The following is a 22,824-nucleotide window of genomic DNA, read 5'->3' as shown; positions in this document are numbered from 1 at the left end:
AAATTATACCTCATTGATACCTCACCCCCGCTGGGTTCAAGTGATCCTCCAAATTCAGCCCCCTGAGTAGCTGGGAGTATAGGCTTACACCAGCATGACCAGCTAATTTTTTTTTTTTCATTTTTTTGTATTTTTGTATTTTTAGTAGTGACAGGGTTTCACCATGTTGCTCAGGCTGGTGTAGAACTCCTGGACTCAAGCAATCCTGCCATCTCGGCCTTCCGAAGTGCTGGGATTACAAGTGTGAGCCACTGCACCCAGCAAAATAATTACAATGGAGAGATCTGGAAGATCACCTTAATCAAGTGATCAAACGTAGTATTACAGGCCACCTGCAGTTACGAGGCAGGAAGGATACATCACCTATGCAGTATTTTTCCAAAAAACCTGAACTTGAATCTCATCATGAGGAAACCGACAAATATACATTGTGGGACAATCTACAAGACAACTATCTTTGACTCTTAAAAAAGGCCAATGTCATGAAAGATCAAAGAAAGTAGAGGAATGTTTTAGATTAAAGGAAATGAAGACATGACATGCAGTGCCTGATCTTCGATTGGATTCTATACTATTCTTTCATCTTTCTGGCATGCTTGAATTTTTATTCAAAATGTAAATTTGGGAAGAAGAGATAACCAAGACAATTAATTGATTTATTGTTATGGCTTATTGGGGGCAGTTTCAGAGAGATAAAAACAATCCCTGTAACTGGAGTAAAAGGTTAATCTTAGGGAGTATAGCATGGACATTAAGAATACAGATTCCACAGCCAGACTAGGCTTAAATCCCAGCTCTGCTAATAATGTGAATTTGGGCAAATTGCTTAATCTCTGTTTCTCGGCCTTGTCATTATAACAGTACCTACCTCTAATGAATTTTGAGGAATAAATAAATCAATACCTGAAAAATGCCTGGCACACAGGGAGTGCTCAGTAGCAGTTAACTACTATAATTATTATTATTATTATTTTTTTTGAGACGGAGTCTCGCTGTGTCTCCCAGACTGGAGTGCAGTGGCACAATCTCGGCTCACTGCAAGCTCCACCTCCCGGGTTCACGCCATTCTCCTGCCTCAGCCTCCCGAGTAGCTGGGACTACAGGCGCCTGCCACCATGCTTGGGTAATTTTTTTTGTATTTTTAGTAGAGACAGGGTTTCGCCGTGTTAGCCAGGATGGTCTCGATCTCCTGACCTTGTGATCCGCCCGCCTCGGCCTCCCAAAGTCCTGGGATTACAGGCATGAGCCACCATGCCCGGCCAACTACTATAATTATTATGTTGCAGTGGTTGTGGGGGGCCTTTTCTGAGTCCTCCAAAAGGATGGCTTTATTAGGGCCATGTTAACACTGTGGAGACAGAAGAGTGTTTCGTGGATACATGAAGTCTATGAGTTGGGGATACAATGTATAGAGTTTTAGATTACAACTGCATCCAATAAGTTGGCCTGACACATCTTTCACACCTACAGAGAAATAATCACAAGTGACTAGTATTACTCCTTTGGGTCCAGTGGAAGCCTCTGATCTTCATGGGGACTGGACCCAGAACCGTAACCCAGCATTTTATTATACAGCAACCTTAACTCTGATACAAAGGTGTTTCTTTTGTTTGTTTTGAGGCCGGGTCTCGCTCTGTTACACAGACTGAGTGCAACAGTGCAGTCTCAGTTCACTGCAGCCTCTGCCTCCTGTGCTCAACTGATCCTCCCACCTCAGCCTCCTGAGTAGCTAGAAGTACAGGATGGCTGGAAAGCATTTTTGAATGGTATAATGAACACCTGTATAACTTTCATCTAGTATCAACAGTTGCTAATACTTTACCACATTTGCTCTCCACGTGTTCTAGACAAGCCATGTGAGAGTCAGTTGCAGACATAATGACCCTTCACCATTAAAGACTTCAGTGTGCAGCCCCTAAGAACCAAGGCATTCTCCTACATAACCAGAATACTATTATCACACAATGGAACTTAATATTATCATTGTTTACTATGGAGTCCATATACACATTTTTACAATGTCCCAATCATAACATGGCTTAAAAAAATTCAGAATCCAATCAAACATCAGGACATTGCACTTACTGCATGATTCTTTACCCTCCTTCAATCCTGAACTGTTCCCAGTATTAAGTATACTGACAAACCTTTGAGACTGTAAATGACCTGAGGTGTATGTTATCCTTAATTGAGAATAATTTTTCAATATACATTAAAGATCATTACACATGAGCCAAGACTCAAATGCACTGGCCTACTTACTTTGTATATAAATGTGTAAATTCTTGAAGACTTCCAATAATGAACTCCCATAAGGCAGTTAGTTCAGTGTCTTTATGGCCTTAGTGACAAATGGTTGCAGAGAATGAGAGCTTTTTCCTATCCCCTAATAGTCAAGACAAAAGCAGACAGATCCTCACTGTCTTAGAGAACCAAGTGAGAAAGCTGGTCGATGAAGAGGACTTCATCCAGAGAAGAAGGGATCTAGCTGACAGGGAAGATGCTGCAGGAGACTGAGGGAAGTGGGGCTAGAGCAGTAAAACAGATCTGACAATGTGGTGAAGATAAGAAAGTGACCTGACAAAAATGAATGGAACAGAGTGCGAAATGAAGGGCCCTTTCCATGCTAATCTTCTGTAATGCCCTCAACCAGCCTTAGCATAACTGAGTTTCTATTTAGCTTGCCATATTGTGGGGGTGGTGGCACTATTTTAAGTTGCAGTAATTGTGTAACAAATTCACAATAGGGCCCTGCAGGCATATATATATATACACACACACACACACATATATATATATATATATATATATATATATATATATATATATATATGTTTTTTTCTTTTTAAAACAGGATCTCGCTTTGTTACGCAGGCTGGAGTGCAGTGGTGCCATCTTGGCTCACTGCAACCTCCACCTCCTGGTTCAAGTGATCCTCCTGACTCAGGTTCCCTAGTAGCTGGGACTACAGGTGTGTGCCACCACACCTGGCTGATATATATATATGTATATCCTGCAAAGAAGGCCAGGCACAGTGCCTCATGCCTGTAATCTCAGCACTCTGGGAGGGTGAGGCAGGAGGATCACTTGATACCAAGAGTTCGAAACCAGCCTGGGCAACATTAGTGAGACCTCGTTTCTACAAAAAAATTAAAAATAAAATTGCAAGAAAAAAGATACCTCACATCATATATGCAAATTAACTCAAAATGGATCATAGACTTAAATGTATACAATTTCTGGGAGAAGACATAGGAGAAAATCATTTCGTTGTTGGATTAAACAACAGGTTCTTAAAGATTTCTTAGGTAAAAAACAAAAAATCACAAGCCGTTTAAGAAAAAATTGGTAACTTAAAGCTGATCAAAATTAAAAACTTCTGTTCTTCAGAAAACATTTTTATTTTTTACTTTTTTTTTTTTTTTGAGACAGAGTCCCACTCTATCGCCCAGAGTGGAGTGCAGTGGTGCAATCTCGGCTCATTGCAACCTCCACCTCCTAGGTTCAAGCACTTCTTGTGCCTCAGCCTCCAGAGTAGCTGGGATTACAGGTGTGGGCCACCACACCTGGCTAATTTGTGTATTTTTAGTAGAGATGGGGTTTCCACACAACTGGAACACTTACTCAGCAATAAAAAGGAGTGAACAGCTGTCCCTCGGTGTCTGCAGGGGATTGGCTCCAGGACCCCCTGCAGATACCAAAGTCCACAGATGCTGAAGTCTACTTATATGAAATGACATAATGTTTGTATATAGCCTCAGGTATACTTTAAATACCTAATACAGGATAAATGGTATGTAAATAATTATACTGTATTTCAACTTTTCTACTGTTTTCATTGTTGTATTGTTGTTTTATATATTTTATTTTTTCCAAATATTCTCCATCCATGGTTAGTTGAATCCATGGATGAGCAACCTGCAGATGTGGAGGGCCAGCTGTAGTGATGGGTGCAACAACGTGGATGGTAGCAGAATCTCAAAAAAACTTATGCTGAGTGAGACCAGGTGAGGTGGATCACATCTGTAATCCTACCACTTTGGGAGGCCGAGGCAGGCGGATCACTTGAGGTCGGGAGTTCGAAACCAGCCTGGCCAACATGGTGAAACCTTGTCTCTACTAAAAATACAAAAATTAGCCAGGAGTGGTGGCATGCGCCTGTATTCCCAGCTACTCGGGAGGCTGAGGCAGGAAAATCACTTGAACCTGGGAGGTGGAGGTTGCAGTGAGCCTAGGTCATGCTGCTGCACTGCAGCCTGGGTGACAGAGTGAGACTCTATGTCTCAAAAAAAAAAAAAAAAAAAATGCTATGTGAAAGACGCCAAACACAAGAGGCGACATGCTGTATGATTTCATTTATAAGACATTCTGGCAAAGGCAAAAGTATAGGAACAGAAATCAGATTAGTAGCTAACAGGGGCTGATGGTGGGAGGAGGGGATTGACTACAAAGGGACACGAGGGGCCTTTTTGAGGCATCAGAAATGCTTTATATTGGGAATGTGGTGGTGGTTATGTAACTATAACTGAATATCATGAATTTGATGATGCAAATCAACTTAAATTTCTTTAATAAGACCTCCCTGGAATTCTACAGCAAATAAACTCTTGAGCTGGCTTGTTTTATAGAGAAACTAAAATTGTCAGCCTCATCAAACTGTACATTTAAAAAGGCTGAATGTTAGTGTATGAAAATTACAACTCAATAAACCTGACTTAAGAAAATAATAAAACCTAAAGAACCATCTAAGTGAAAATAAATCTAAGAAGAGAATAACTTACAGTTTTTCCAGTTCAACAGTTATCATGAGAATGTTCTTAAGTGTTGTAAGTGGAACTTGCGTTTTTCCCATGTCTCTGAAGAAGAAAGCAGAAACATTCATGATATGAACCCCAATAAAAAATTGTGTACTTAAAAAGGCATTTCAAGGACATGTGATTGCTTCCATTTTAGTTTCTCTATAAAACAAGCCAGCTCAAGAGTTTATTTGCTGTAGAATTCCAGGGAGGTCTTATTAAAGAAATTTAAGTTGATTAAGTTGATTTGCATCATCAAATTCATGATATTCAAGAGTAGAACTTACACCTTTTTCTTTTTTAACCATTATCTTCTCATTTTCAAATTAATACTCTTTTCTTCGTTTTTAGAATAATGAACACCTTTTCTCCTTTGCTTTCTTGGCAAATTAATATTCTTCCATGTGTCTACATGTTCCAAATCTATATTGGTTCTTCAACACTCTTCTCTTCCCTTGCTGGCTTGACAATTATACGTCCTCTTTAATTTTTTTCTTTGCCAATAACTTTTTCAATAACCCAGTTAAAATTTAAATTATGACATTTTAGCCTAAATACAAAATACTTAAGCTTTGATAAAAATTTAAAAAGCATAAATCATCTCATGACTGATGAGAGTGCTATAGTACTTACAGATATTTTAATGCTGGCAATTTAAAGAGATACGGATCTTCAACAGTTGTCAGAGGATTGCGATTGAGAATTCTGAAAAATGGAATGGAATTAAAATAACCTGAATTTTCAGTGTGTGAAAGAAACTGCATGAAAAGTTTATATTCATTTTTTGCTATAGAACTTGTAGGTAAAAAAGAAAAAAGTGTTTTCTGTTTATACCTAATAAATCACCATTAGACTCTGTAAAGCCCTATTCCTCTGGGAACTACCCAGGTCTCTAGAAGTAGAGGAGAGAACGAGGGGAAGAACTACAAGGAAAAGAAAAAAAGTGTATAGCAAAGAAAAAATATGCCACGGAAGTTTTCAGGTCAAAAACCCTACAAGTGACTATGTTAGTAGGAAGCCCTGACTGTGTAGGAAACAGTATTTCTAGTGTCCTCCATAATTCAAGTTGTTCATCTTTTTTTGGGGGTGGGGGAGGATGGAGTCAAGCTCTTGTTGCCCAGGCTGGAGTACAATGGCTCGATCTCAGCTCGCTGCAACCTCCGCCTCCGAGGTTCAAGCGATTCTCCTGTCCTGCCTCAGCCTTCCCAGTAGCTGGGATTACAGGCGCCCGCCACCACGCCCAGCTAGTTTTTGTATTTTTAATAGAGACGGGGTTTCACTGTATTTGCCAGGCTGGTTTTGAACCCCTGACCTCAGGTGATCTACCTGCCTCAGCCTCCCAAACTGTTAGGATTATAGGCGTGAGTCACTGCAGCTGGCTGCTTGTCTTTTATCTTTACAAAGTTTTTAAAATTTACGGTTTAATTTGCACAGTTAAAAAAAACATAGGACCAATTCTTTTGCTTTATAGCCAAAGAAAAAGGAATAAATCTAACAGTAGGAACTGATCAAAACCCTACTCCCATTTTCTTCTTGTATGACATCACAGCCTTTCTTACATTGCATGTAAGAAATTACCTGTCCTGGCCGGGCGCGGTGGCTCAAGCCTGTAATCCCAGCACTTTGGGAGGCCGAGGCGGGCGGATCACAAGGTCAGGAGATCGAGACCATCCTGGCTAACACAGTGAAACCCCGTCTCTACTAAAAAGTACAAAAAACTAGCCGGGCGAGGTGGCGGGCGCCTGTAGTCCCAGCTACTCGGGAGGCTGAGGCAGGAGAATGGCGTGAACCCGGGAGGCGGAGCTTGCAGTGAGCTGAGATCTGGCCAGTGCACTCCAGCCTGGGCGACAGAGCGAGACTTCATCTCAAAAAAAAAAAAAAAAAAAAAAAAAAAAAAGAAATTACCTGTCCACTTGTCAGTCTCCTGGACTAGGAGCTCCTTGAGGGCAGAGACCACTTTTTTTTTTTTTTTTTTTTTTTTTTTTTTTTTTTTTTGATACGGAGTCTTACTCTGTTGTTCAGGCTGGAGTGCAGTGGCGCAATCTCGGCTCACTGCAGTCTCCACCTCCCCGGTTCAAGCAATTCTCCTGCCTCAGCCTCCCGAGGAGCTGGGATTACAGGTGCCCGCCACCATGCCCTGTCATCCCTGCGCCTGGCATGATGTCTGAAATGTATTAGGCATTTAACAAGTGTTTATTGAATAAACATGTGACATTTTGTTTATATGTCAATAAAATGAATAAATTCATTTTGATGCAAATTATTATTCCAAAATGCTGGAATCGATTTTCTGTTTAATTTTTTAAAGTGAACAAGAAAAAAGAAACAGGAAGAAATAAAAGAAAATCTGCTTTTAGGTTAACCAAAGAATCATCATTGTACTTCTGGAGAAATTATGCAAATAATTATTACAGTGAGTATCTACTGGGTTGCCAGGTATTTGGGATCAGCATTTCACATTTAGTCCTCACGATAACCTTATGTAGTAGACTTTATTATTGCCCTATTTTTACATGAGGAAACTGAGGCACAGAGAGGTTATATAACTTGTCCTAGGTCACCCAGCTATTAAGCAGCAAAGCTGTGATTTGAACTCATGTGTTTAATCTGTATGAGAAAAGGGTTTACTTTAACCTTACATTTTTTTCTAATTTTTATTTTCGTTCTTCATTCTTTTTCATTCTCTTTTTCCTTCCCTCCTCCTTAATTCTTTCTATTTTCTTTCCTTCCTTTCTCCTCTCCCCTCCCCTCCCCACCCACACAGGGTCTCGCTCCATTGACCAGGCTGGAGTGCAGTGGCGTGATCTTGGCTCACTGCAACCTCCGCTTCCCAAGCTCAGGTAATCCTCCTTCCTCAGTCTCCCAAACAGCTGGGACTATAGGCATGCACCGCCACGCCTGGCTAATTTTTGTGTTTTTAGTAGAGATGGGAGTTTCACCATGTTGGCCAGGCTGGTCTTGAACTCCTGATCTCAAGTGATCCGCCTGCCTTGGCCTCCCAAAGTGCTGGTGTGAGCCACTGGGCCCAGCCTTAATGTTGAGAAGACTAAATACAGAAATGCCTTTCAACCTTCTTCTACTCCTCTGGGGGGACCTCTATGAGAATTACAATTTCTCATTAGCAGTTCACGGCCACGCTTGCCTGTAGTTCCAGCTGTTCGGGAGGCTGAGGCAGGAGAATTGCTTGAACCCGGGAGGCGGAGGTTGCAGTGAGCCGAGATCAAGCCACTGCACTCCAGCCTGGGTGATACAGCAAAAAAAGGAGAATTACAGCTTCTCTTTTTATGTCTTTCCCCTAATCATTTCCCATGATTAATAGTTAATTAGTCTATGGTCAATTCGACTTTTTTTTTAAGGGACATTCTCTGTCACTGTGTTGCCCAGGCTGGAGAGCAGTGGCTATTCACAGGCACGATCCCACTAGTGATCAGCATGGGAGTTCTGACCTGCTCCATTCCCGAACGGGGCTGGTACACCCCTTTGTAGGCAACCCGGTGGTCTCCTGTTCCTGGGAGGTCACCATACTGATGCTGAACTTAGTGAGGACACCCAATCAGCATAGCATGCTACAGCCCAGAATTCCTGGACTCAAAAGGATCCTTCTTCCTTTGCCTCCTGAGATCTGGGAATACAGGCATGTGCCCTGTGAGCCTTTAGAGATTTAAAACCATGCTGTAAGTGACAGGTCAGGGAAGACCTACTAAAGTTCATAAACTCTCACACCTGACTGATCTTGAGGTTCTGCAAAAGCAAGAAGTGAAAGCTAAGGCATGGCTGTAAACTATCTGGCTGAGTGCTGAAGGTATGCCCCAACATGTACACAGAGCCCCTTGGCAAAAACTAGGAGACTTACCAGTTCCAGGAATTTAAGTAAACCTCCATTTAATCACTAGCTGATCGGTAAGCTAACCAAGAAGAGACTTCAGTGGGCACACATGATATATAACGCAAGACTTTACCGAAGAAGTTCAGAAAAGTCACTAAATAAATAGCAACTACTAGCACAAGCAGCAGTAACATGAAACCCTGGGAGCATGGATCTGATTTTCAGAATTGCTACATTATATTATTTAAAATACTCAATTTTCAACAAAAATTTATGAAAGATGCAAGATAACAAAGTATGGTCCATACACGTGGTGGGGGCGAGAAATAAGCAGAAATTGTCCCTGAGAAAGACCAGATGTTAGACTTACTAGACAAAAAAATTTTTTTTTTGTAGAGGTGGGGACTTGCTCAGTTGCCCAGGCTGGTCTTGAACTCCCAGCCTCAACCTCAGCCTCCCAAAGTGCTGGGATTATAGGCACAGGCCACCATGCCTGGCCTAGAGAAAGATTTAATTTAGCTATTTAAACTATATTCAAAGAGATAAGAGAAACCATTCAGTTCTGTAAACTAGAGAACTAAAGGAAAGTATGAAAGCAATGTCTCATCAAATAGAGAATATCAATAAAGAGACAGAAACCATAAAAAGAAGCCAAATAGAAATTCTAGAGTTGAAAAGTATGGTAACTGAAATGGAAAAATTACCAGAAGTTCTCAATGGCACATTACAGCAGGCAGAAGAAAGAATTGGGAACTAGAAGGTCAATTTAGATTATTTACTCTGAGGAACAGAAACAAACATGAATGAAAGTGAATGGAATCTCAGAGACCTGTTTGTGGAACACAGCATCAAGCTTACTGACATTCACATAATGAGAGTCCCAGAAGGAGAAGAAAAACAGAAAAAAGGAGAAAGAACATTTGAAGAAATAATGGCCCCAAACTTCCCAAACGGTATGAAAGACACTCTGTGTATTCAAGAAGCTCAAGAAAGTACAAGTAGTTTAGAAAAACTCAGGGATCCACATCTTAACATACTATAATCAAACTGACAGAAGCCAAAGACAATATCTTGAAAGCAGCAAGAGAAAAGCAACTCATCACATACAAGGGATCCTCAGTAAGATTAATAGCTGATTTCTCTTCAAAAACAAAGGAGGTGCTGGGCATGGTTGCTCACACCTGTAATCCCAGTACTTTGGGAGGCTTGAGGTTCAAGAATTGCTTGAAGTCGGGAGTTGGATACCAGCACGGGCAATATAGTAAAACCCTGTCTCCAAAAAATTTTTTAAAAGCTGGCTGTGGTGGCGCATGCCTGTACTCGCAGCTACCCAGGAGGCTGAGGTGACAGGATTGCTTGAGCCTGGGAGGTGGAAGCGGTGAGTGGCTGCACCACTGCACTCCAGCCTGGGTAACACAGCAAGACCCTGTCTGAAAACAAAACCACACACAACAGTGGAGGACAAAAGGCACTGAAACGGCATGTTCAAAGTGCTGAAGAAGCTGTCAAACAATAATTCTATACCTGGCAAAACTACCTTTGAAGGAAGAGAAATTAAGATATTCTAGATAAATAAAAACGGAGAGACTTTGTGGCTAAGAGACCTGTCCTATATGAAGTACTAATGTGAATCTGCACAAAGAAATAAAAAGCATTGGCTGGGTGCAGTGGCTGAGCCTATAATCCCAGCACTTTGGGAGGCTGAGGCTGGAGGATCACTTGAGGTCAAGAGTTTGAGACCAGCCTGGGAAACATGGTGAAACCCTGTCTCTACTGAAAAAACAAAAATTAGCTAGGCATGGTGTTACGTGCCTGCAGTCCCAGCTACTCAGGAGGCTGAGGCACTAGAATCGCTTGAACCTGGGAGGCAGAGGTTTCAGTGGGTCAAGACTGTGCCACTGCACTCCAGCCTGGGCAACAGAGCGAGACTCTGTCCCAAAATAAAGAAAAAAAAATAAGAAAAAGATACTTCCATAATGCAATAATTATAAATCTAGTTGATGAACATAAAGTGTATAAAGATGTAATGTGTGACAACAGGATAAAGGAGGGGGTGAGAGTGGAGCCTTAGAGAAGCAAAGTTTGTATATACTATTGAAACAAAGTTGGTATTAATCTGAACTACAATGTTATAAAATTAAGATGTAGCTGAGACCACAGGTGAGCACCACCACACTTGGCTAATTGTAAAAAAAAATTTTAGAGATAGGGTCTCACTATATTGCCCAGGCTGGTCTTGAACTCCTGGTCTCAAGCAATCCTCCTTCCTTGGCCTCCCAAAGTACTGGGATTATAGGTATGCACCACTGCATCTGGCCACAAACATTTTGTTTTTTTATTTTTCATTTTTCAAGACAGGGTTTCACTTTGTTTCCCAGGCTGGAGTGCAGTGGCACAATCATGGCTCACTGCAGCCCCGACCTCCCGACATCAAGTGATCCTCCTGCCTTAGCCACCTGAGTAGTTGTGATTACAGGCGTGTGCCACCACGCTCAGCTAATTTTTAAATTTTTTTGTAGAGATGAGGTCTCAGTATGTTGCCCCGGCTGGCCTTGAAATCCTAGGCTGAAGCAATCCTCCCACCACAGCCTCCCAAAATGCTAGGATGACAGGCGTGAGCCACTGCACTGCACAGATACAGAAGATCAAATTATTAAAATTAGGAATGAAAGAGGGAACATTACTATTGTTCTTAGAGACATAACAAGGATTATAATATGAATAAAAAGGATTTTATATATATAAAGAATATATGCTAATAATTAGATAATCTGGATGAAATAGACACATTACCATAAAGATATCAACTACTGAAACTGACTTGAGAAAAAACAGAAAATCTGAATAGACAGACCTACGTCAAGTAAAGAGATTGAGGTAGTAATCAAAAAACTTTCCATAAAGAAAAGCTGAAGACCAGCAGGCAGCTTCACTGGTCAATCTACCAAATACTTAAAGAAGAATTAACACGGATCCTTCATAAAGTCTTTCAAAATATAGATGAGGAGAGAACATTTCCTAACTTATTCTATGAGGGTGATATTACCCTGGTATCTAAACTAAAGACATCACACACACAAAATTACAGACCAGTATTTCTTATGAATGTAGATGGAAAAATGCTTGACAAAATCTGGCAAACCAAATTTCAACAGAGTATTCTGTATTCATGGATCAGATAATAATAGTGCGATTCTCCAAACTGATCTATGGTTTCACTACAATTTTTTTTTTTGACTTAGTTTTCATTTATTGGCCGGGCACGGTGACTCTCACCTGTAATCCCAGCACTGTGGGAGGCTGAAGCAAGCAGATGATCTGAGGTCAAGAGTTCGAGACCAGCCTGATCAACATGCTGAAACCCTGTCTCTAATCATTAGAGTCTCGCTCTATCGCCCAGGCTTGAGTGCAGTGGCGTGACCTCGGCTTACTGCAACCTCCACCTCCCGGGTTCAAGCGATTCTCCTGCCTCAGCCTCCCAAGTAGCTGGGATTATGGGCACCTGCCACTAGACCCGCTAATTTTTGTACTTTTAGTAGACACAGGGTTTCACCATGTTGGCCAGGCTGGTCTCTTAACTCCTGACCTCAGGCCATCCGCCTGCCTCGGCCTCCCAAAGTGCTGGTATTACAGGCGTGAACCACTGTGCCCTGCTAACACATCCTCTTTCTAAAAAGCTGCATATATTGCAAAGTATTGGAATAGGAATAACATAGCATTTAGGTTGGACATTTAGATTGATTACATGTCTTTGCTATTGTCAGCACAATTCTTATCAAAATCCCAGCTGGCTTCTTTCCAGAAAGTGACAAGCTAGTTCTAAAATTCTATGGCAATTTAAGGCACCCAAAATAGCAAAATAATCTTGCAAAATAACAAAGTGGAAAGACTCAAATGTCCCAATTTCAAAACCCAAATCAAATCTACAGCAATCACAGTGTGATACTGGAATATAGACAGACAAATAAATCAACAGAATAGAATTGACAACCCAGAAATAAACTCTCGCATTTATGGCAAATTGATTTTTGACAAGGGTCCTAAAACAATTCAATGTGGATAATTTTTTTTTTTTAATGGTGGTGGAACAACTGAACATCTATGTGGCAAAATAATGAAGGTGGAACCCCTACACCTCACACGATTATAAAAATTAATGCAAAATATGTCAAATACCTAAATGTAAGAGCCAAAATGGTAAGAGTCTTAGATGAAAACATGGGGGTAAATCTCATTACCCTAAATTAGACAACAGTTTTTTCTTCTCCGAACTGGATTTTTTTTCGTTCAAAACAATTTTGTCTTTTGAATTTAATGAAGTATTACTAGCTGAAGGCAGCCTGACACGGTGAAAGGAATGTCAGACTGATGAAAGGTACACAGCCGGATTTAAAACCAAACCCTGAACCTTCTTAAAGAAGAATAAGACATTTTATACACAAACATGACCCCAAAAGTACAAACAACCAAAGGAAAAATAAATTAGATTTTAAGAAAATTAAAAACTTTTGTGCATCAAAGGACACTGTCAAGAAAGTCACAGAACTCACAGGATGAGAAAATACAGGCAAATTATCTGTTAAGGTCTGATATCCAGAGTGTCCCGAAGATATACCGAATTCTTGTAATTCAATAAAAAGACAAACGGGGAGAGAATTTGAATATTTCTTCAAAGAAGATATATAAATGGCCCATATGCACATAAAAAATGTTCAGTGTCGTAAATCATTAGGGAAATATCCATCAAAAACCACAGCGAGATACTAGATACTACCTTACACTCACTGGGATGGCTATAATGAGAAGAGATAGAAAATGACAGTGTTGACAAAAGACACGGAGAAACTGAAACCCTCAAACGTTGCAGGTGGAAGTGTAAAACGGAGCAGCGGGCCGGGAGTGGTGGCTCAAGCCTGTAATCCCAGCACTTTGGGAGGCCGAGACGGGTGGATCACAAGGTCAGGAGATCGAGACCATCCTGGCCAACACGGTGAAACCCCGTCTCTACTAAATATACAAAAAATTAGCCCGGCGATGTGGCGGGCGCCTGGAGTCCCAGCTACTCGGGAGGCTGAGGCAGGAGAATGGCGTAAACCCGGGAGGCGGAGCTTGCAGTGAGCTGAGATTGCGTCATTGCTCTCCAGCCTGGGTGACAGAGCAAGACTCCGTCTCAATAAAAAAAATAAAAAAATAAAAAATAAAAAAAATGGAGCAGCCACTGTGGAAAACAGTTTGACAGGTTCTCAAAAAGCTAAATGTAAGAGTAGCCATATGATCTAGCAATTCTGCTAGGGATGCACCCTAGAATGAAAAACATGTCCACACAAAAACAAGTACATGCATGTCCATAGCAGCATTATTCATAAAAGCCAGAAGAAAGTAGAGACAACCCAAATGTCCACTAAGTGATGAATGGATGAAGTGATATAGTGATGGCTCCGTACAATGGAATATCACTCAGCCTTGCAAAGGAATGATACATGCTGCAGCGTGGGAGGACCTTAGAAACAACATGCTTTGTGAAAAGAAACCAGACACAGAAGGCCACATACTGTATGATTCATTTATATGAAAGATCTAGAATAGGCAAATCCACAGGGACTCAAAGTAGATTAGTACTTACCTGGGCCTGAGGGAAGACAGCAACGGGGAGTGACGGCTAATGGTTACCATGTTTCTTTTCGGGATGATGAAAATGTTCTGGGGTTAGATAATGGTGATTGTTTGCCATACAACCTTGTGAATATACTAACCACCATTGAATTCTCCACTTTATAATACTGCCTTGATGGTATGTGGATCATGTCTCAATTTAACACAAAGAAGCATGTTGTATTGTATAGAACACCAGGTGCCAGAAGACTAAACATGCTGGCAGATGGAAAAAAGGAGTGAAGACTCACTCTCCCTTGACCATGGTCAGAGTGAGTCAGTGGCGAGGCTGGGAGCCACACAGTCGTCCTGCCTTGTGATCCCCCTCCTCTTCCTATTCCAGATGGTATTTTAGTGCCATTAACTTGTTCTGTAACACTAATATTCAATAAGATGATGTTACAAAGAGAAAGAAAGAATGTGAGTGCCACCTGACTGGTTAAGTATGGATTCTCAAACTGGGGCTTTAAATACCCTTCGTACTTTTTTTTGGCATGAAAACCTGTAAGACCACTGGTGGGCTTTGTGCAAGTCGGCTACCCCCTCCTTCTCTATCTTCCCCTGCCCACTTTCCTCCCAGCTATTAAAAATGAATGTAGGCTGGGCACAGCAACTCAAGCCTGTAATCTCAGCACTTTGGGAGGCTGAAGTAGAAGGATAGCTTGAGCCCAGGAGTTTGAGACTAGCCTGGATAACATAGTGAGATCCTGTTTCTATTAAAAAATAATAATAATAATAATAATGACTACAAAGCAATATGTACCCAAAACAACTTAGCCAAGTTTGTTATCTTTCCACCAAAATAATCTCACTCTCCAACCTTCCGTCTTTCTTGACAGCTCATCCATAGCCTTAAGCTCAGCATTACCTCTGAACTAGGAAGCTCTTCTCAAACTGACATTAGGATGTTTGCATTTGTCCCTGAAGAAATCAAAATATAGGGTCACTCGATATTCTCCTATATTTCTCCTGTTCTAAGGCATTCTTTTCTTGACTAAGGTGGTGCCTGGGCCATGGGGAGACTGAGTGGGAACCGGCTTAACGGCTCAAGTTTGAGGACTCTACAGCAACTGTTTTCCACAAACCAAATGATATGAATGTTTCTACTTATATATATTTATGTTTCCACTTTTAAAAAGTCTTTTAGTAGAGATCAGGGTCTCACTTTGTTGCCCAGGCTGATCTTGAACTCCTGGGGCTCAAGCAATCCGCCTATCTTGGCCTCCTAAAGTGCTGGGATTACGGGCGTGAGCCACAGCACCTGGCCTTAACTGTTTTTAGCTTCACAGTAGATCATTTCCATTTCCGGTTCAAGTCTTTCATTTTGTACATTAAACTAAGGTGCACTGACTCCCAGTCCATCGCCTTTTTGGTATCTTTATGGGAGTAAAATGTGGCAAGCTTTTTTTGGTCTCAAAGACAGTCTCAGAGTCAAAGTTTAAGAAGTATTGCTCTAAATAATTTTTTAAAATATGCCTTATTAGACGAGGAAAACAAATTTTTTGTACAAGCTTTTTGCTGTAGAACAATGGGACAGAATAAAGGTAGCTCACAAAATAAGGGAACATTTCTTGCCTGTTTTTTATTTTTATTTTTTTTCTCCAAATTCCTCTGTTTAGGTCCAGAGAGATAGGCTACGTTTCCTTTCTGTTAACTGAGGAGACAGAGATGAAAGGACTGGAGCATGTCATCATTGTCTTAAATGTACTGAAACCCTAACAGCGTTAGCTGAAAAAATGTCCAAAGCGGCCACGAAAACAAATGTAAATGACAAACTCCAAAATGATCTATGCTAGAATCCCAAGGCAGTCAGGGAAAACTGGTTCCATGGAGGAAGGTAGTCAAAGAAATAAGCAGATGACCTAGACCCTCATCCAATATGTGTGATGTACTTGGGGAGAAAGTAACCTCTTTACTCATCTACATAGGTTCATGAGTCATGAAAACACATGTCCCCACACCAAGCTGATCAATACAAGACCTCGAACTGCATCACGTAAACCCTCCTTTCTCAGGAGCAAAGTCTAGAGAATCTGAAATGGTGAGCTTTTTTTTTTTTTTTTTTTTTGAGACGAAGTCTCACTCTGTTGCCCAGGCTGGAGTGCAATGGTGTGATCTTGGCTCACTGCCACCTTCACCTCCTGGATTCAAGTGATTCTCCTGCCTCAGCCTTCAGAGTAGCTGGGATTATAGTTGCCCGTCCCCATGCCCGGTTAGTTTTTGTATTTTTAGTACAGACGGGGTTTTACCATGTTGGCCAGGCTGTTCTTGAACTCCTGAGCTCAAGTGATCCACCCACCTTGGCCTCCCAAAGTGCTGGGATTACAGGCATAAGCCACCATGCCGAGCTGTGAGCCTATATCTTAATCAAAGTCCTGAGAATAACCTTGAAGAAGACTCCCTGAAAATGAGGAACAAGAGAAGCAGCAAGGGACCTGGAATCTGGCAGACCTGGGTTTGAATTCTGGCTCTGTCACTTTCTGGTGAAGTGACTTGAGTAATGCACATTAGCCTTTTTGGGTAGCATTTACATCACAAGGCAGTTGAGGAAGCAATGAAAGAGCATGTGTATAGTGCCTAGCAATGCACTGGACACAGTGCCGGTGCTCAGCCATAATGTCATACCAGCACTGACCAGTGAGCATGAACCCTGGGGATGCCCAGAGCTCATACAGCCAGGAGCTCTGGAAGCATGGGATTCTCAGAGGGAAACGGAGCTCACTGCTCTAAAAGTCCTATTCAAGTTAGAAAGTAAGATACAATGCGCACAAAGCCACACTGTCATCATTCAGCTCCTATTACAGGGGAACTAAGAGCTGCTTCGAAAATTACTTGCAAAGCTTGTAAGTGGTTCTGCCACTTATTAGCCATGTGACCTAAGCAAATTACCTAGCATCTCTGAGTTTCAACTTCCTCATCTGGAAAACAGAAATGATAATAATAACTGCATCGCAAGAGTTGTTGGAAAAATGAAAGTGAGATATCATAGGAGGTAACACGTATGGAGCATTTACCGTATGCCAAGCACTGTTCTAAGAACTTCAGACATGTTATCTCACTTGTGTAAGTACTTAGGTGCCTACAACCTAAACAGGACCTAGTAAATGTAAGTACTGAAAAAATGCTATGGGGCAGAGGAAGAAATGCTAACTAAGCTTCTGTGAGAACAGAAGACAGCTTGTTACACAGGTGAGAAGAATAAGCTGCAGCTGAGAAGAAAAGTATAAGAGTTGCTACGTGTGACAATCTCAAGACTTTTCAACCATTACAAATTTAAACAGCCACCCTAAATCACCCCAAAGGACAGACCCCAGTTGTTGTTTTCATCTGTAATGTTTACGCCTCTCTGAACCAGGGAAGCAGCTGCCAGGGTTCCAATACATACCAAAGCATAGTGACAACACCCTCAACTGTGCACACTTCTGTGCATCTACCGCTGTGTAAAGGAAGCTGATGTCAGTAGACTGGGGGGCACAACAAGGCATGTTTGTGACCGAAGCTCAATTTGCCATCACAGGGTGGCCACACATACCTCACTAATATTCTAAGAGTGGGATAAATAATTCAATAAGGATAAAGCCTGAATTTTGCTCTTATTCTCTCTTAGGGCTTACATTCTTGGCATGATATTGATGCGCCACAGACAAGCCAATATGTGAATGTGCTCTATCTGAATAAAGTATAGCCTTTCTACACTGCAAAGTCATCCAGTTTCTAATATTATTATTAGAACCAATGAAGTGACTAAGAGAATTTTTAAAAATAAGCCATTGGTCTCGACCTGTGTATGGGAATGAAGGAGAAACACTTTAAAGGCAGGGAAAAAATATAAACTTACTTAACATTTAGAATTATCAACCATTGCTGCTTTTCCATAAACCATTTCATTCCTGATTTCTTCTGTAAGAAGTAAGATTATTGCCCCACTCAGAGGGGGTCTCTGATAGTTAGCTGCCTGGTCCTTCTTGCTTGGATGCCCTGCAAATAAATGTCCTCCTTTCCCCAATGCAAAACCTCGATATGGTTGTTTGGCTTTACTGCACTTAGGCCAGCAGAACCCAGTTAAGTCCACTAATAAGCTCTTGGTTTGTCTTTGAGATGGATTTCAGATTCAACATAGACTGACCCTATCACACTGCTAACTTGGCCAGTCAGTATTTGTCAATTAACATAGAGGCTTCATTCAAGAGATTTGCTATGCTGTAACTATTGGAACCCAGGGATGATTTCAGGATTTTGTGGGGCCTGAACCTTATCTAGTAAAAACATAAATTATGAATACAAAAATTCCCAGGGGCCCTCCCAGGACCTTGGAAGGGCCTATGCAAGTGAGAAGCCCTGAAGCTTAGGCTCTCTTCAATTCATCATCGAGCAACCACAGCTGGGGCCTCTTCTTTTTGTTTTTTACAAACTTATGTAGTGCCGGGAAAATATTGTTTCAACTTACAAACACCACAAAATGGTGTCATACTGGTCATAAAATTACTGGCACCTTCCCTTGGCAATTTGCCTTTGGAAAGAAATGCAATGGGCCTATAGGTCACATGTGCCAAATATGACTCTGCAGTGTAGCTTTGTTTACCAGAAAGATCTGACCCCAAACAAAGGAGCCCAGCCCCTAAGACACTTGGTGTGTTGAGACCCTTGTGCCAATCTCTGAAAGTAACTGTGACTTAGTTTGAAGGGTTCAGCTCTATTCTGTTTATATGAAATGAGGATTAATTTCCAGTATCAGCTGGCTCTGATTTTTTCATCACCATGAAGCAAATGCCTTTTTCTGTTGTTTAAGATGAACACAGAAACTCGAGATAAGCAAGTTAGTGTCTCCTCAAGTCTTTCTTACCCACCACCCATTCCTGCTTTGTCCTCCCCTGGTCACCCTGCTGTACAGATCCCCACATGGCTCTCGTATGTTTTCCCATCAGCATCTGCTTCCTCCTTGAGGAATGAAAGTCCCTTGGGGACAAAGTCCTCATCTTGGTGTGTCTTTGAGATGGATATTTTACCCCCGGCGCTTAATAGAGTACCTGGCACAAATGGACATGGCACTCAGTGAATGTTTCTGAGTGAATTCATTAATTTTTATCAACTGTGATTCCAGTGCTTTCCTGGCATTTCCCACATAATTGTAGTGAAGCTGGCTAGATGATGATGATGATGATGATGATGATGATGATGATGATGATGATGATGATGATCTGAGACAGAGTCTCACTCTGTTGCCCTGGCTGCAGTGCAATAGTGCGATCTCGGCTACTGCAACCTCTGCCTCCTGGTTTCGAGTGATTCTCCTGCCTCGGCCTCCTGAGTAGCTAGGATTACAGGTGCCCAACACCATGCACAACTAATTTTTGTATTTTTAGTAGAGACAGGGTTTCACCATGTTGGTCAGGCTGGTCTTGAACCCCTGACCTCAGGTGATCCACCCACCTCAGCCTTCCAAAGTGCTGGAATTACAGGCATGAGCCACCGCTCCTGGCCACCAGATTTTTATGAGGGACTCCCAGTGTTATAAAGTGCTTAGTAAAGGTGGTGAGTTTAAGCCATTTGTATTGATGCTCCCTAAACCTGTTGGTGGAGGGACCTAATGAGCCTGTTCTCTGTTGTGAGGGCTAAAGAGAAACAGACCCTCAGTGTCCTTTTCCTAAGTTAGGCATCAGCAAATTAATGAGGACAGAGAGGAGCATCTGCAGAAACTGCTGCTCTAGTTTAGACACATCCTGAATGCCTCCCTCTACCTCAAAATGAACTGTGTGAAACTAGATTTCTGAACCACAAGAGAGGTGGAAATTCTTTTCTAAAGTCAGATGTCAAGGAGAATCTTCACCTTGAGTCTAAAGTCCCCTTCAGGCCATTGAACATACCCACTCTGATTTGCTGGGTATGTTCTACAGAGAAATCATAGAATTTTTGCACTTATGGTAGAAGAGTAGTCAAGAACGTATATGGGATTAAGATACAGTGATGTGGCCGGGCGTGGTGGCTCACGCCTGTAATCCCAGCACTTTGGGAGGCCAAGGAGGGCGGATCACAAGGTCAGGAGATCGAGACCACGGAGAAAGCCCATCTCTACTAAAAATACAAAAAATTAGCTGGGTGCGGTGGCTGGCCCCTGTAGTCCCAACTACTAGGGAGGCTGAGGCAGGAGAATGGCGTGAACCCAGGAGGCAGAGCTTGCAGTGAGCCGAGATCGCGCCACTGCACTCCAGCCCGGTGGACAGAGCGAGACTCCGTCTCAAAAAAAAAAAAAAAAAAAAAGATACAGTGATGTATTTTCTTTAGAAAAAAATTTTTTTTGCACGATAGCTTAACATAAAAAGCATCTTGGCCAGACATGGTGGCTCACACCTGTAACCCCAGCACTTTGGAAGGCTGAGGGGGGCGGATCACCTGAGATCACAGGAGTTCAAGACCAGCCTGGTGGGGAGGTTGGAGTGCAGGGGCACAATCTCGGCTCACTGCAACTTCCACCTCCCGGGTTCAAGTCATTCTTGTGCCTCGGACTCCCGATAGCTGGGATCACAGGCGCCTGCCACCACGACCTGCTAATTTTTGTATTTTTAGTAGAGACGGGGTTTCGCCATGTTGGCCAGGCTGGTCTCAAACTCCTGATCTCAAGTGATCCTCCCACCTCGGCCTCCCAAGGTACTGGGATTACAGGTGTGAGCCGCCACGCCCGGCCCTACACTTTGGATTTAACTTTGATTCCTGCTCATATGCATAGTTTCTAACTGCTTCAATGGCTGCAACATTTAGCTGCAAGGAAGGAAACTTAACACAAAGTCCTCCAGGGAGCAAAAAACTGCACCACCACACCCGGCTAATTTTCTTGTATTTTTAGTAGGGACGGGGTTGCCCTACTATGTTGCCCAGGCTGGTGTTGAATTCCTGACCTCAGGTGATCTGCCCGCCTTGGCTTCCAAAGTTCTGGGATTACAGGCCTGAGCCCAGCAACAAGACTAATTTGAGGGTCACTTCTTTGAAGCCTTTTCTTGCCCATGCTATAGGTCAGAACTAGGACAAGCAGAGCAGATCATGTATAAGCTATATACGTCTCTTGGCCTCTTTGTACCTTAGTTTCCCCATTTGAGAAAAATGAATGAATCTTAAGACATACTTTTCAGAGTTCGTAATGGGATTATACCCAGCTAACCAATAATTGTATGAGTTTTTATACATAAATAGTTCTTTACATGTATTCATCTTCTATTTCACTTACAACTTGTGTAAAAACTGCATTCCGTGCCAGGCTTGAAATGTTCCAAAGCTCAGTTCTGTGAGTAAATTGCAACCAAGATTTCTAAAAGAAAAAAGAAAAAAAAACACATAAGCCAAAGGAAAAAAAAAAATAATTTCAGAACATATATCCTTTGCCATGATTCTAATTTATATAGGATGGAACATAACCTCAATCCTTCCTGTATGCACTAAGGAAATCTCACTGTGAAAGATTCTGGCTTATGATTTATACTTTAACATTGCACATGCGGTGCATTAGCTACAAAGCAGTGAACGCTCAGTAAATACCTGTGTGAAGTGATCGTTAGTTCTCTAGAACAGGATTTCACAACTTCAGTGCCATCGACATTTTGGACTCTATAACTCTTTGCCATGGGGGTTTGTCTTATACCTTAGAGGATGTTGAGCAGCATCTCTGGCCTTTGCCCACCAGATGCCAGGAGCACACCCACAGTTTTGTCAACCAAAACTGTCTCCGGACATTACCAAATGCCACCTGAGTAGAAAATCACATCAGCTGAGAACCACTGCTCTCTGATGATTCACTAAGATCTGTGCAATAACTCTCACACTAATCCTTGCTAGAGACAAAAAGAATTTGTTCTATAATTTTAGTAGCTTTCTATTGGTAAAACTTTAATCATATTTCAAAATGAATAGCAAAGAGGTTTATAATTAAGTTTTATAAAAATTCCAAATGTAATAAACTTTTATTTGTAACTTACATAAACTGCAAAAATGGTAGTGGTTCAAATGTAAGTCTTTCAATAGACTGTATTTTATTGCAGGATAAATCTCTAGGAAAAGTAAAAGGAAAATATCACCTTGATTAGTTATTAAATGTTGATTAGTATGAATAACAGCAATAGCGTAGAATAATACTGAATACACATTTTTCATCTCAACTCTAAACGTCTGGACTTGTGTTTGAACTTTCCAGAGCCCCTAACCCTGCCCATACCTCTCCTAGAGTCTCACCTTCATGGTTTTCATAAATATACAACTTAATCGATTTTGGAACTAATTTTTCCTGAGAGCAGCAGACTTGATTAGATGCCCTTTTGTAGTCTCATCAAATCCTAGATTATGAGCTCAAAGTTTTTATCTCTATATATAATTTCTAATATTAAAAAAAATAGTCGGGCCGGGCGTGCTGGCTCACGTCTGTAATCCCAGCACTTTGGGAGGTCAAGGCTGGCGGATCCTGAGGTCAGGAGATTGAGACCATCCTGGCTAACATGGTGAAACCCCATCTCTACTAGAAAATACAAAAAATCAGCTGGGTCTGATGGCAGGCGCCTGTAGTCCCAG

The 22,824-nt window shown here is 41.6% G+C and overlaps 1 protein-coding gene across 2 annotated transcripts in view; it reads right to left on the bottom strand.

Moving 5' to 3' along the window:
* Positions 1-22,824, bottom strand: part of LOC104668932 (leucine-rich repeat-containing protein 37A3-like) — a 43,467-nt gene that overhangs the window by 10,331 nt on the left and 10,312 nt on the right. Inside the window, exons 5-8 of one of the 2 annotated variants that reach the window (XM_030923046.1) lie at positions 22,239-22,310; positions 21,494-21,574; positions 5,430-5,501; positions 4,782-4,856 (exon numbers count right to left, since the gene is read on the bottom strand). In XM_030923046.1, coding sequence (XP_030778906.1) covers positions 4,782-4,856; positions 5,430-5,501; positions 21,494-21,574; positions 22,239-22,310 — 300 coding nt within the window. The remainder of the gene's footprint in view (positions 1-4,781; positions 4,857-5,429; positions 5,502-21,493; positions 21,575-22,238; positions 22,311-22,824) is intronic. The other variant, XM_030923045.1, reaches the window with a different exon arrangement.

The sequence above is a fragment of the Rhinopithecus roxellana genome, chromosome 19, assembly GCF_007565055.1.
Source record: "Rhinopithecus roxellana isolate Shanxi Qingling chromosome 19, ASM756505v1, whole genome shotgun sequence".
Classification (NCBI taxonomy): Eukaryota; Metazoa; Chordata; class Mammalia; order Primates; family Cercopithecidae; genus Rhinopithecus; species Rhinopithecus roxellana.
Note: the sequence above shows the minus strand (reverse complement) of the source record. Positions and strands in the feature narration are given on the sequence as shown.